The sequence below is a fragment of the Liolophura sinensis genome, chromosome 6 (genome assembly GCF_032854445.1).
Source record: "Liolophura sinensis isolate JHLJ2023 chromosome 6, CUHK_Ljap_v2, whole genome shotgun sequence".
NCBI lineage: Eukaryota > Metazoa > Mollusca > Polyplacophora > Chitonida > Chitonidae > Liolophura > Liolophura sinensis.
In genome coordinates, this window is record NC_088300.1 from 48,354,416 (window position 1) to 48,369,762 (window position 15,347).

Here is a 15,347-nt window from a genome sequence, read left to right on the forward strand (position 1 = left end):
CTGATATAAATTCATATGTGACGACAGTTACATTGGCACTTTTAGTGGGCTACTTTTGCTGTATGGTTTTATTATGTTCCATACCCTGAACCATTGCACATATATTTAATGTTAACACAACAGCACACTACAGTTTTATTTAGTTGACGACCCCCTCCCCCCCCCAAAAAAAAAGCTGACATAAAAACATAATGCATGGGCAGTAAAGACATATTTTTCAGAAGGCTGTCGCCATCTACTAGAGCTGATATACAGAATGTTTGCTCCATTTGTTCAGTACACTGTTATTGGTATCATACACACCTTTCCTTCGTTTACATAAATGTTAAAATAATTTATTGATGATTTGTTTTGTTTGATTTTTTTTTTCAGTGACATGCTGAAACAAGATTTTCAGATTTGTCTGGCCTGCCTCATAGAAAGATTTCCTAAGGATGAGTGGCCTGTGCAGGTGATGAAATCACATAGATGTAATATTATATGGTATATGATTTTGTGAACACGATAAAAACAACACTGACCAAGGATTAAGTTAACAAACAATTTTATTTTAGCAGCAAAAATGCAAACAATTCACTTTCCATAGATCCTGAATAATGTGTATATAATTACATTTATCCCATAATTTGCCCGTGTCAGTGATATAACCACAGTGATGTAAATAACCTGTAATTTTGATGGGTCACATGAAATTTCATTGACAAGCTTGTCCAACTGCAAACCGGGCTACTTCTATTGTTTATTGCCATGAAAACAAACAAAGCCAGGCTAGCCATCACTTACTACACCTTGACAGCAGTTTCTTGGTAGCAAACGGGTAAGTGTTGGGGCGCTGGACAAGTATGAAATTTATCTTCCTGAAATGTGAAAAATAGCAAAGGTTGGTGAAAGGAAATGAAGGGCTTGACGCTGTGTGCCAAAACATGGTACTCTCAACATTAGTCAACCATCAAAGAGAGCAGCATGCCTCTGTATCAGATTTTGACAAAATTAAACACCTTCCAACTTACCTTACTACTTTGTAGAGCACCAGGAAGTTGCCTCATGTGTATGAACTGGTCTGCAACTTATGTACCTCAAGATTATTATCAGATCTAGTTCATTTTATTTGCCACATCAAGCACGATAATTGATCCCACTGTGACCTTTTCATGTGTACCACCACAAGGCAAAAGCAGAACCAAAATCAAGCCTTTTGGAAACATCCTAGACAGCTTCATGATGTAAGACCAGTAAATAAGTTTGGAGCTGAATTCTTTGTGTTAAAAGCCTAAATTTGAATATTTCGTTCATTATGATTTTCAAAATCACCGCTCCTTTCAACCTGCAAGTCATAGCGTGACAGAGATATGACCTAGATTTAGGTCACACTTTTGGAGCCAAATGTTCTGATAAATTAGCAGTTGTTAATGCTGATATTTTTTAAGCTTGTCATGTTATCGTACACTAGTGGACTGTGTTTTTTGTTCACAGAAATCACAGATTTCCTCAATGTTTTTTTTTTTAACTCTCTTTAGTGAAATGTGTGGTTCGGTTCCAATTGTTTCACATATAGATGTATGGATGTCAGTACGCATCTCACATACATACTTGTCAAAACAAACAGACATTGTCTTCTCTATCAACCACCTAAAACCATTGAAAATAAATTATGGGATAAATAGGATATTCAATTCCTGACCCATTATATCAAATTTATTAAACTTGTGATGTAATTTTCATTTGAAATGAAATATGCACCTGGTTTAGTCAATTTGATGTAATGGGTCACTCATTGTATATCGTCTGTACTTAAGACATGTATATCACACTCCCTGTTAGCTATACACAGTACATGAATATTTACCTACATTATATACATAATAAAAAATGATAACTAGCAAAAACAGTTATAAAAGTTGAAAATAAATTTTTGTTTGTTTTGCTTGATATACATAGGTCTTAACCCTCTCTGCCTTCACTTACATAGATTTTTGCTTTAAGACAAGGATTTAAAGTCTCCTTTCATCATCTGTCGCCTGGTTATTTGTCAGGCTAAATCCCTGTGTGAGACTTTGTCCACTATCACGACTCACCATCACAACAAAGTCTGTCTGGTGGAGCTATTCCCCTTGACTCCTCGAGGACAGTACATCAGAAGGCGGCTAAGCTACATTATTCTCTGTGATATTCTCAATCTAAATCGACAAAGTCAAGACTTGACCGATCTAAAGGTATGTACTCTCAATCCTAAATCTGATTACCGCAATGCTCTTAAATATTATACGATAATTAACTTGCGTACTGTTAGTGTTTATTATTGTGCGAGCCTGGAAATATTTTTGTTAATTTACATAAACCTGTTTTCAGTGCAGAAGGAATTGGTAACCTACCAGATATGAATATTTTGACTGGTTTATTAAGGTGTTTACTTTTTGTTTTGTGTTTTAAATTGTTTTCATACTTTTTTGTTGTTTTTTTATCACAGGTTTTTCTTTTTTGATCATCAGTACAAATCATGTCATTCCACGTTCTCCAAATAAAAGGCATCTATGAAATAATCCATCAAATTTAGACCGTAAGGGTCCCACTGTGCACAGACACCATCATAAAGTCAGTATGTAATAGTAGTGTTTATTTGTGACTGTGTCTTTCAGGTGGAGTGCTCAGCAGTGATGATTCCAAGGATGAGGTCCTGACGGCCACAGACACCATTGTAAATTCAGGATGTTTTAGTAGTGTTTGTTTGTGACTGTGTCTTTCAGGTGGAGTATTTGGCAGCCACAGTCCCCAGGATGATATCCTGGTGGCAGATCACATCCTGGTGACAGATGACACCATTATAAAGTCAGGATGTTTTAGTAGTGTTTGTTTGTGACTGTGTCTTTCAGGTGGAGTGCTCAGCAGTGATGATTCCAAGGAGGAGGTTCTGATGGCCACAGACATCATTGTAAATTCAGGATGTTTTAGTAGTGTTTGTTTGTGACCGTGTCTTTCAGGTGGAGTATTTGGCAGCCACAGTCCCCAGGATGATATCCTGGTGGCAGATCACATCCTGGTGACAGATGACACCATTATAAAGTCAGGATGTTTTAGTAGTGTTTGTTTGTGACTGTGTCTTTCAGGTGGAGTGCTCAGCAGTGATGATTCCAAGGAGGAGGTTCTGATGGCCACAGACATCATTGTAAATTCAGGATGTTTTAGTAGTGTTTGTTTGTGACCGTGTCTTTCAGGTGGAGTGCTCAGCAGTGATGATTCCAAGGATGAGGTCCTGATGGCCACAGACACCATTATAAAGTCAGGATGGTTTAGTAGTGTTTGTTTGTGACTGTGTCTTTCAGGTGGAGTATTTGGCAGCCACAGTCCCCAAGATGATATCCTGGTGGTAGATCACATCCTGGTGACAGATGACACCATTATAAAGTCAGGATGGTTTAGTAGTGTTTGTGACTGTGTCTTTCAGGTGGAGTATTTGGCAGTGACAGTCCCCAGGATGATATCCTGGTGGCCACAGACACCATTATAAAGTCAGGATTGACTGTGTCTTTCAGGTGGAGTATTTGGCAGCCACAGTCCCCAGGATGATATCCTGGTGGCAGATCATATCCTGGTGGCCACAGACACCATTATAAAGTCAGGATGTTTTAGTAGTGTTTGTTTGTGACTGTGTCTTTCAGGTGGAGTATTTGGCAGCCACAGTCCCCAAGATGATATTCTGGTGGCAGATCACATCCTGGTGACAGATGACACCTTTTTAAAGTCAGGATGGTTTAGTAGTGTTTGTGACTGTGTCTTTCAGGTGGAGTATTTGACAGCGACAGTCCCCAGGATGATATCCTGGTGGCCACAGACACCATTATAAAGTCAGGATTGACTGTGTCTTTCAGGTGGAGTATTTGGCAGTCACAGTCCCCAGGATGATATCCTGGTGGCAAATGACACCATTATTGAGTCAGGATGTTTTAGTAGTGTTTGTCTGTGACTGTGTCTTTCAGGTGGAATATTTGGAAGGGACAGTCCCCAGGATAATATCCTGGTGGCCACAGACACCATTATAAGGTCAGGATGTTTTAGTAGAGGTTGTTTTTTACTGTACTTCAGGTTGAGTATTTGGCAGCTATGGTGCCAAAGATGAGGGCCTTGGTGGCCACAGACCTCTACCTGCTGTCGAGTGTGATCACCCTCATGGACAGGTGTGTAGGAAATGAGATCCTCAGACTCTCAGAAAAGGTGAGGAATTTCTAGTACAGTGAACAGATAGCTTTACGGTTACATGAAATAGCAGGTTTAACTTAGACTTGACCCACCTCAGTTTCCTCCAGGCATAAACCTTACAGCTGTTGTATCCGATATAACAGAGGCACAGTGAGGTAACCTGGGGGAGTGGGTGGGGGGTGCGGGGGGGCTCAGATGGTTGAGGCTTGGCTCATTGACATGAGGCTGCTAGTTTGAATCCTACCTAGACAATGTGTTAGACATCTTGTTAGAGGTAATAATCCTTTTGAAAACAACACCTAGCGTCATTGGTTTGCTAAGGTATTTACTTTTTATTTATTTATTTATTTATTTGATTGTTGTTTTACGCCGTACTCAAGAATATTTCACTTATACGACGGCGACCAGCATTATGGTGGGTGGAAACCGGGCACAGCCTGGGGGAAACCCACGACCATCCGCAGGTTGCTGGCAGACCTTCCCACTTACAGCCGGAGAGGAAGCCAGCATGAGCTGGACTTGAACTCACAGCGACCGCATTGGTGAGAGGCTCCTGGGTCATTACGCTGCACTAGCGCGCTAACCGACTGAGCCACGGAGGCCCCTATTTACTTTTTGATGTCATCTACATGTACATGTAGAATATTGTGTACCAGTACTGGCCTGCACAGTTGTGGCAGATAAATCGATAGGCTTACCTTTCTGTAAAATTTAGTTGAAAACTGACATTAAACTTGCTTGTGTGTATTCAGAAGGACTTGAGGATCCTGATGGAGCTGGTGAGGACTCTGACTGGAGATGTGAGGGACAGCGTCACTATGCTGGACAGAACTAAGGTATAATCTTCATGTGCAACGCACTATTAGAATAGCCTAAGGGTATATCTTGTGGGTTCAGTCTCAACATTTTTATTGCCCACTATCAGAATTTTCAAGATTACCCTGCTTGCATGGCTCTCCATGACAAACAGTGGTTGAGAAGCACTGTTTTGCACAAAGTGGACTGGAGATCACTTGCCTTCAGGTCTAGTAACATGATAGATGTTACATGTTTTTTTTTTTTAAGTTTGCAAGTATCCTGCCACAGTTCTGAGATTAACTCTAGGCACTCCTCTGTCCTTCACTCATGGAACTTTTTGCTGTTATTATTATTAAAAATGACAAAATTTTGATTGGCAGTTGAATCTGCCGGAACTGGCTACCTGAGTGTTCTAACTACGTTGCATATCGGCAATGACCTGGACACTTTTTTCAGCTTCACATGTGCCAAGTGGCGGTGATAAATTATTGCCGATGGCCATGGTCTCATACAGCTGGTGGCAGGGGACCGCCGGTTCTGTGAGAACCAGGCTTAAAGGAGATGAAAACTTTAAAAAAATGACACTATAGGCTGAAAAGAGCACATTTTTTCTATCTGGTGGTGCCTGCTGCATAATTTTGTGATTTTTCCTTGCTGTACAAGTAAAGCCTGAAATCAGCAAAGTTGGCATAAATCGCTGAGTCCATTGCGTCCTCCATCTTTAACACCCTGTAATTTATGCTGGGGGTATGTTGGCTCTCAGCCAGTGAGAGTCGTTAAAACTGCTGGCTTGTTTGTGTAAACTCGGAACCTAAGTCCAAAATTCTGGTTTCCCGTTGGCAACCAGAAAATGAACTGTACTGTTCGCTACCTTCTGAGAAGAAGAGTTCTACCGGAAATGTACGAACTGCACTTCCGTGGTTTCCGACGGCAATTCTCCTCCTAACACAGAAGACTACAGGACTGGATCTAAGGCAAAATGAAGTCATCAACAGCGGATTTTGGTGCTGACTTTATTTATAATTTATCAACTTGAGGTACATATTACAATTTTTTTTATGGCATGCACCTGCAAGGAAATACATACTCCTTTCAATGGTATTTGTTTGATATTTACATTTTCTTCTGCTTTAAGTGTACAGTTCATTTCAACTCTCTGCTCAGTGTTTGTAAGTTTACTAAAAGTGTTTACTGATGATTACAGGTAAAAGATATGATGGTGCGGCTCACAAGCACCTGGACATTTATGATGCAGTCCATGGGAAGTAAACAGGTACAGATTTGCTCAGATAGGATGTTTGCTAGTTCCAGTGTAATGTTAACAAGCAGTCTTGCTAATTTGTAAGTCAAAGGTGTTCAGCATTGACGGTAATGCCAGTGAAGATATGCCACAGATTGTTTTCATTTCCTTTTAAATAACTCTCAAAATTAAGTCTTAAGTCTTTAACCCACTACATTTAATGGAAAGTCTGTTTGCATTGTCAAAGCATTGTGTTGCATTTTTACTGTACTTAGATTACTGAGGAGTCAGTTTGTCATTTAGACTATGAAAGTCAACCATTGCCATGTGTCCGAACATGGGTTAGACGATGTACGAATGCGTCAAAGGTACATTAGCCCCAGATATGTTGATGTATGTAAGCCTGTTTTAACTTATATAACATGTAAATTGGTCATATATCTATGTTTCAGCCAAGTTTGTTTGCTTGGAGGAAGAACGACAGCCCTGTGAAGGTAGAGACACTATCCTCACATCTGTCTGACTCGGACTCTGACGCCTCCGATGAAGAAGAGGAAGATGAAGAAGATGAGGAGGAAGTCATCTGTGGTGAAGTGGAGATTTTGAAAGTTGTGCCAGTAGGTTCACTGCGTGGAGAACAGAGTAAAACTACTGAATCATTGTGTGCAGACAAGATTGCTGCCATTCCAGAAGCCATGGACATCTCTTTGTCTGAGGATTGTGTGCGGGCTGAGGACAGGCACAGTTTACAGAGACTGTTAGAGACAGATGAGGACGTCATACCAGATATTTGATTACTCACCCTTCCAAAGCTATTGAGTGATACGCAGATTGCTGGAAGATGTTATTAAAGACTATCTAGAGCAATAAATTAATTATACTCATATCCATGAAATGGGTTCGAAACCTCCACTTCATTGTTACATCTTCCATGACTTTAGTTTTAGCTACGTGTATAATCTTCATGTGCCGTGTTTTCATCTGAACTTTGACCCCTACAAATATGTTTTCATCTTCAGTCTACCTATTGAGCTTAACTCATCATTGTGACCATTCGTGTGTGAGCTGTTTTTAGAGTGGCGTGATACAATCAGGATCTCAGTGTGGGTGATTGTTTTACACCCACGGATAGACAATATTTCACATCTTAGTATCATTTATGTTACATTCTGTCCATGAGTCCTGTACATCCGGAGAGGGATGGGGTTATCACGTGGGTGTCGGTGGTGTTACTGGTGTTTGCTCATCCATGTATGGAAGGTATTGTCACATCTTTTATTAAAACGTATAGCTGATGCTATACATTTTCACGTACGCACTGTGTTCTCTTATGTGTTACGATAATGTTGTCTGGTCTGGGTATCTGTTCTCACAAAACTTACATATACATGTGTGAGAATGGGTTCACATCTGGATTTTACCATGATTTATCCTCTCTTCCTCTATATCTGTGTTCGGAATTTGTATACCATGCTTTTTCATTGAAAGATGATATTCATGGTGCTTATGTACAAATGTTTTCATATCCTGAAAGTGAAAGCTTTCCTTGGGTTAATACATGTACAGCTCAATTGTGTATTTGAGGAAAAGTGGGTGTGTTCAACCTGACATGCACAATGTAAGTGTTGTTGGGGGTTATTTCCTAGCGTCTGGGTACAGGTGATATTCTACACCTGGTTATATATGATGTTTTTAACATCTGAGTACAGATGATATTCTACACCTGGTTATATATTATGTTTTGAACATCTGGGTATAGATGATATTCTACACCTGGTTATATATGATGTTTTTAATATCTGAGTATAAATGATATTCTACACCTGGTTATATATGATGTTTTTAACATCTGGGTACAGATGATATTCTGCACCTGGTTACATATGATGTTTTTAACATCTGGGTATAGATGATATTCTATACCTGGTTATATATGATGTTTTTAACATCTGGGTACAGATGATATTCTGCACCTGGTTACATATGATGTTTTTAACATCTGGGTATAGATGATATTCTATACCTGGTTATATATGATGTTTTTAACATCTGGGTATAGATGATATTCTATACCTGGTTATATATGATGTTTTTAACATCTGGGTATAGATGATATTCTACACCTGGTTATATATGATGTTTTTAACATCTGGGTACAGATGATATCATTTTGGGTTTGGTTGATGTTCTTAAATTTGGGTATGGTTGATGTTCACACCTATTTCTGTCACTCACATACATGGGTTCCTGAAGGCTGCCCTCACAACTGGGTTTTAGGATGTTGACTGGGTGAACTGTGTGAAAGTAGAATCAAAAAGTGCGGAGATTACCATGTTCATCACAATAGTGCTGTGTGTTTGTGTTTCTTCCCAGTTTTCAAGGTTCTGTATCGTGAGAGGACCATGTTCTCATGATGAAGAGCTCATCACTGATTGTATGGATGTGCCCATGTCAGAAAGTGCATTTCATGTGTCTGAAATACTTCTTGTATGTTCCCAAACAGGTGATGTACGTATCCAGCTATGCCGATATTATAATTCTAATTGTTGTTGTTGTTTTTTGTTATATTTGTAAAACAGTGTACTTAGCCATATGAGGTAAATGTAAGCAACAAAAGCAGTAGATTGTACTGTATTTGACACTAACTTTTGTCCATGAATAAGCTACTCATATTACCTGATTCTGGGAATTCTGTTGATTTTAGAAAGTTGTGTAAGGCTTATTTGCAAGATAAGAAGATATCCTTCTGGAAAGTATAAGTTTAAGAACCAAAAGCAATATTTTGTAAAATGTACTCTTTGGTCAAATTTTTAGGGCACTTGCACTATGGACATGCTGACATACTGATAGGTGTTGCCCCCTGAGAACTCCTTAGGGTACTTTCCTATCACATATAAATCTAAACAAATTTACACATACATGTATAAGAAAAGTAATATGTAAGTTTGTTTATCGCTTTCTTCACATTTGAGGTTGATCAATCTACCCAAACCATTATGGGTGTCTCTTCATGGTAATCAAGTCTCAGTACTCGCATATTTATGTTGCTGCCTCACTGGAACACAATCCTAGACACAAGGCTGAGCAGTAATGTACATGGTTTATCAGGGTCTATTAGATTTTATGCGTAGGATCTGTCAGTGGTCAGAAAGGCAATTTAAGGAACTACTATGAAACTAGATTTTTGAGATTCCCCAGACTGCTTGTGGGGCCTTGCTGACAATAAATGGTTGATGCCGGTGGATCATTGTACAAAGGTACAGGAATTACAGATGAATACAGCATTTTATATTTTTTTTAAAAATGTGGCGTCCATGATATAAAATCTAAAATCAATACAGTAAATTTGACTGGCATTCTGCAGTCGGTAGTATGTATGTATGCATGTAGGTAGGCAGATTCATACTAACTTATCACCACAGGTCAGTAGCTGTGTACTCTTGTATAAACTTGCCTTTATATTTGAATGGAGTAATTACATCAGTTTTCCAGTAAAGTATACCATTAATATGTTAACACATTCAAACTTTTTTTATTTACAAATTTGCCGTCGTAATTGTTCAGAGTTTATATTCCCCAAATTTGCAGTCATATTGCAACCTGGTTCATTTTTAGTCCGATCTTGTGCCTAACATGGCCTAAAATGCTTTGGCTGTTCCCACACCCTTGACGACAATATAAATGGTTGACAGCGTTAGTAGGGCCGTCTAGATGATCTTTCATGGAATTCCTTGAAGATCTGTTTTCTTCCACCGCTGTGGGAAGCGCACTTTGAGCTCGGTCTGCAGGTCAAACCACGCTAGTGTTTTCCAGTCGGAACTCTCATGTTGAGACACCATTTAACCTTCAATGAAAACACGAATTGTCCCCAAGCGTTATGCTCCGGTATATAGTTCTTTACTTTGACACCTGCTAGGTTATATGACCTTGGTATACTAGTATTTGAAGAGTGAAATGACATTTGACAGTGCTGAGGAAAAAAAATGAATTTGGTGTTAAAGCCGAATAAAAGAAGCACGGTACCTATGCATTAGCTCCTGGTAGATCTAAAACGCAATGCTATATACAGGAGGATGAGGAGCAAAGATGCAAAGCGATGGTATAATGCTGCAATGGGTCATTGCATCGTGGCACCACTCTACATTATCACGTGTTAACAGCACCCTCAAGCGCAACTACGAAGGTAGTTTTAACCTGGGATTAAGATAGATATATCTTAATCCCAGTTTTAACAAACTTATTGGAGCATACCATTATATCTTGATATGCCGTAATGAAGATTTAAGTATAGCAGTTCTTATAGTCGAATTGCGGACAAAAGCTCAGCATACAGAAACCCCGGCGGACAAAATTAATCTTCATTAACGGACCAAATATATCCGACAGTATAATAAACATCATGTTAAATACTTGTTGACGGGCATTCACATACTGTGACTTCATTTGCCATCTAATAACTGGATACATCAAAACGTATCCCGACCAAGCATTTTCCTCTGATCAACATTTTCAAACAATATGACGAAATTGACGTCGAAATACTATTGTTGAATGCTTTTGGCCAAGCAAATATAAGTTTGTTCTTCGAAACATCTACCACAACACTCTGATTGATTAAATTTGTTCAGCATGGCTCACAGGTTATAGCTTAGTATGATTCACAGTATCACCTCGCGCCTGTTTTAGCGTCTGCATTTTGTGTTGGTTTACAAGAATCGTACCCAATTGTATCTGTTAACTATAACAGGTGAAAATATAGATTATTTAGAAATTTCTACCAAATCATACAGTAACAAGAAAATATTTGAATATTTTTAAAAAGAATAAAAATCAAATGTAGTTTATAACTTTTTATGTAATTGTTCTCTATAAGTATAACATGGATTCGTATGATTGAATACAAATTAAAATTGCAAATTGTACATATAAAAACTGTAAGTTTTGTCTGCAAAAGCTGGGGAAAAAATTCATAAGTAATTAATATTTTTAAGCACTATAGCTGTGGTATTTTCGAAACCCAACTGTGAAATATCCATTTCATGAGAGTTGCCACCTACCGAGTTGCCTATTGTTTAGCTGAGTCCAGGACTTGGACATGTAATTAGTGATATCTTTTCGTTTTTATTTCATAATTTTATGTTTAGATTGCACCTTTCTTATACCCATAGATATTCATATCGCGGACATTATCTGGGTATTCTAATATTTAGCGCTAAAATAAGCATTAAATCAACAAAATCAGTTGTATTAACGTTAAATCAATACCGTTACCATATATCAATTCGGTAAGTTATAAATTTATATATTATGCCCCGAAATCAACGTATGTCATTCACCAAGTACTCTTATAATGCCGATCGAGGGGCCTTTTGGCCGCTGGGTTTTTGTCCGCGGGGGCTTTTATGCGTCCCTCTGTCACAACCTTGGGGATGGATATTTTTCTCTGAAAACACATTCAGTATTTTTCAGCACGGCGTAAAACACCAATCAAATAAATAAATAAAATAAACACGTTCAAACGCGTGTACGGCTGTACAGAATCCACGAATTTCTGGGGTTTTGGCGGCCCCTGGACCCTCGCCTCATTGGTTGTGGTACTGACCCGACCCTCTTTTTCATTTGCTCCCTACGCCCCTTATTTGTTATACAAAACGAACACATTTCATCATATTTTTTGTTTTCAGTTTACTCTCAACACGTCAGACAAACATACAAGCACCAGGAATCATTCTAATCTCAGGGTGGTAACTCCTTGACTAATAGATATCTGCCGTTAGTCCTGTTATATAGATATATATTATATTTGTCACACTTTGAAAAACTCTCTCACACTACTATTATAAATATGTATTATGAATATATTATATGTTCATAATTCTTGTGTGTAGAAAAAAGGAACATTTTAGGATAACGTAAAAATAAGACCATGTGTTGGTGTACTGGGAACTGTTTTATTCACAAAGCAACCGCATGCATATCAGCACATTGGATGATTTCACGTTCTTGTCCGTGTCCGCATTTTATGGACATTAACTGTACCCGTGGGAAGGTTTTTCGTTTATGGAAGTCAGCAATGCGGCAGCACTGAACTGGATGGAAAGTTACCAAGCAAACGAATGAACCCTGGTTACCGAAGTTTCTGGTCGAAGATGAATTCTCCAAGACCTGGCGTTGTGTGACGCATGGCACGTGATAACTCCGTGATGTAATCAGCCTTCTTTTTGATCTGCTCGATTTGATCGTGGAGGTAGGTGTCTTCCAAAACCGATGCCAACTGCAAAGATACAAAAGTAAATAAATTTCTACATCCCAGTAACTTAAATGTCATTGTGTAACTCTTGGGTGGAAAACATTGTCACAATGGAACAAAGCCATGTGTGATTTCCAGTTCACCTTTTGGTTAATAATTTGCACCATCGTTTTTTTTTTTTTTTTTTTGTAGACACATTTCTCCTGATTCGATCCTGTGCTGCTTGTCAAATTCATGTTTTTATTTCATTATTTTTTTTTTTGAGGTGCACTTGGATACTTTTAGTTTTTACATTGTTAACTCTTTCTAAACCAGTTAATTAAGGTCTATACTATGGAAACGTTTTTAGGCAGTCTGATTTTTTTTTTGGGTCGGATGCGTGCAGAAGAACAGTTGTCCTTTGTGTACCTATTAAACACCTTTTCGACTCTACCAGTAATGGTGGGTAATTGTGATAAATGTGTTTTTGGCAATTCATAAGCGAAATTCGTAAACTGAGACTACGGCTATTCCAGTGTAATATCTTGGTGTGTTAGTCGCGAGTTTGCTAACTCACGTGGATGTCGGCTTTTCGTTTCTTGGTTGGAGTATCCGCCACGCGATGAAGCTGCATCAGCGTCTCGAAGATGTCTTCCTCTATTCTCTGTGCATCCTCCATTGCAGATAAACTGTTAGGCCACTCCTGGCGTAATGGGGCCTGTAATGAACCGATGATAGAATAATACATTTATGGGGCCTTTATAGAACTTGGATGGACCAATAACCGACCTACATAGGAGTAATAAATGGTTTAGTGGGTGAAAAGGATGTTGAGTGTTGGTCAAAATTTGATTTGTGAAGCTCACTTGAGTGGCATTAGACTAAATGTCTTTTTTTATAGTGTAACCCCCGATATATTTATTTTCAGAAACTGTAGATTTGAGATTAAAAGCCGACGTGTTAACTCTCGTTGTACTGGAGGGGAGATAAGGGGTGTAGGCCTACCGGCCATATGCTTTGCTGATAAACACGTCAGTGGAGTTGGAATAGAGGTAGACAGCTTTATGTGACTGACCTCAATCTTGCCCAGCTCCACTTTGCCTCCTCTCTTGTTCATGTACTTCATCAAACTTTCAGCCTTTTCTCGTTCGAATTCCGCAGCTTCGTGGAAGTAATGACTGAAGCCAGGGAGAGCCACTGAGTCCCGGTCAAAATGGTTGGACTGTAAAACAACACCGTGAAGGAAGTATTTGTTACGCTTCATGGCAAGAATTTAAATAGAATTCAAGAGATTGCTATTCGAAATCGGTATTTCATCATTTGGCACAAGAATAATATCATATGTCATTTAAGACTTGAACGTGGACATTAATAATAATTAATGTCCAATGGAAAAAATAGTTGTTTAGCATGTAAATATATATCTTCGGACTACAGCTGAAAACGAAGTGATAGACGGTTCAGATGTAATTAAGACTTTTTTTTCAGAAGTGCTTGAGATTTAAACCTAGTAGTATTGCCCAAAACTTTTTGTGTTGGGATCAGACTTGATTTAAGTCTGACTTTGTTTGTAATGCACTTCTGAACAACCATGGCCTTGGTAATGGGTGTAAGAACAAGCTGATCAGCGTAGGTGTATATCTTACCATGGCTGTGTACACATAGCTCGCGTTCAGATACACATTGATTTGCTGGTTCACTAAGTTGATGATTCTTTTGTGAAAGTTTTGTCTGGCCAGAGACTCCAAGCCGTCTGCAAGACAGAATATTCGGTGAGAAAAACAGTTTTTGTCCATTATGGAATATTTTAGTGAAACCACAACAGCATACAGTAGTAGGGTAAATATTGGGATAAAAGACCAACGCACTTACATAGTTTCCACTTTAATCTACCAGACTCAAATATGCGATAACAGATGGAAATGCTTAAGTCACTCGACTTATAAAGAAAACATACTTCATATGTTAATTACAAACAAATCCATTGATAAGTTTGTGAGCTGATGTCAACATAATATATGATATAGGTAACAATCGTATCTGTAATCGTTCTTGTCTAGTTGTTTTATCCACTGCTGTGGTAATACAATTTGAGTATTTGGCTATGTCCTCGTTTACAGTGGTTAAATCGCGTGTTAAATTGCTCACATCACTGGATAAACGTTAAGAAGAAATCGATTTTCTTACCAGCTTCGATCTCGGCATCAAAGATGTTATTTCCAAGTCCACATTGGATAAGCCCAAGGGCCACTACAACAAGGAACAGACGGGCCATTTTCTCGCTATACCTTCTAGATATGAGACGAGTCAAAAGCTATCCGATAGGTTTGAACTGAAAATCTGGGCCCCTATCTTCTTGTACTTTTTTGACTAAAGCAAACTCTGACCTCTCAACCTCGGAGGTCAACCGTCTCAATTTTGTATCCCTCCGCGTTCACATCCACGGAAACAGAAGCCAAGATATTACGTACGACGGCTGATCACGCGATCGGTCCCATTGTCTAAAGAAGTGCTGAGGTCATTGCTTTTATCAGTGAGACTTTGACTCGGTTGTTTCCTCGTGGATGATGACTGACGTACACTCCGGCCTATCTCTAAGCCACTAATCAGTCGCATACCATGGTGTGTTTACAGAGCTAAATTCTATGTTAAATCGTTATCATCTCGGCAATTGTTGTTTTGTTTGATCTTAGTACTTGAACGTTTGTCACACGACCCTACCGTATGGATGCCGTTTTGATCTTGACAACAAATTGCAGTCGAAATTTTCTTTGAACTCTCCCCTTTAAAGGATAATTAATGTAAGACGTCAAGTTCCTAACCTGACTGCACTGAATGTGATTCAAAACAAAGCGTGCACTTAAACAATACTTTTGTCAGTGAACA

At 38.8% G+C, this 15,347-nt stretch overlaps 2 protein-coding genes across 2 annotated transcripts in view; one reads left to right on the forward strand and one right to left on the reverse strand.

Moving 5' to 3' along the window:
* Window positions 1-8,040, forward strand: part of LOC135467279 (filaggrin-like) — a 36,931-nt gene extending 28,891 nt beyond the window's left edge. Inside the window, exons 16-21 of the mRNA XM_064745045.1 lie at window positions 373-451; window positions 2,034-2,213; window positions 4,081-4,209; window positions 4,947-5,030; window positions 6,197-6,265; window positions 6,685-8,040. Coding sequence (XP_064601115.1) covers window positions 373-451; window positions 2,034-2,213; window positions 4,081-4,209; window positions 4,947-5,030; window positions 6,197-6,265; window positions 6,685-7,026 — 883 coding nt within the window. The 3' untranslated portion in view covers window positions 7,027-8,040. The remainder of the gene's footprint in view (window positions 1-372; window positions 452-2,033; window positions 2,214-4,080; window positions 4,210-4,946; window positions 5,031-6,196; window positions 6,266-6,684) is intronic.
* A 3,873-nt stretch (window positions 8,041-11,913) lies between these two features.
* On the reverse strand, window positions 11,914-14,811 carry LOC135468844 (soma ferritin-like). Its single transcript, XM_064747296.1, has 5 exons — window positions 14,649-14,811; window positions 14,108-14,214; window positions 13,537-13,683; window positions 13,039-13,179; window positions 11,914-12,506 (listed from the first exon to the last, which is right to left on the reverse strand). Exons 1-5 carry the CDS (start codon window positions 14,734-14,736, stop codon window positions 12,360-12,362), a joined length of 630 nt encoding a protein of 209 aa, XP_064603366.1. The 5' UTR covers window positions 14,737-14,811; the 3' UTR covers window positions 11,914-12,359.
* Between the last annotated feature and the right edge of the window lie 536 nt (window positions 14,812-15,347).

Excerpts from the sequence above, each read along its gene's own strand:
- LOC135468844 (XM_064747296.1), bottom strand. The coding sequence starts at position 14,736 with ATGGCCCGTCTGTTCCTTGTTGTAGTGGCCCTTGGGCTTATCCAATGT. Across the intron at positions 14,215-14,648 it reads TGATGCCGAGATCGAAGCTG|ACGGCTTGGAGTCTCTGGCC; the intron begins GTAAGAAAATCG and ends TCTGTCTTGCAG. Across the intron at positions 13,684-14,107 it reads GCTATGTGTACACAGCCATG|TCCAACCATTTTGACCGGGA; the intron begins GTAAGATATACA and ends GTTGTTTTACAG.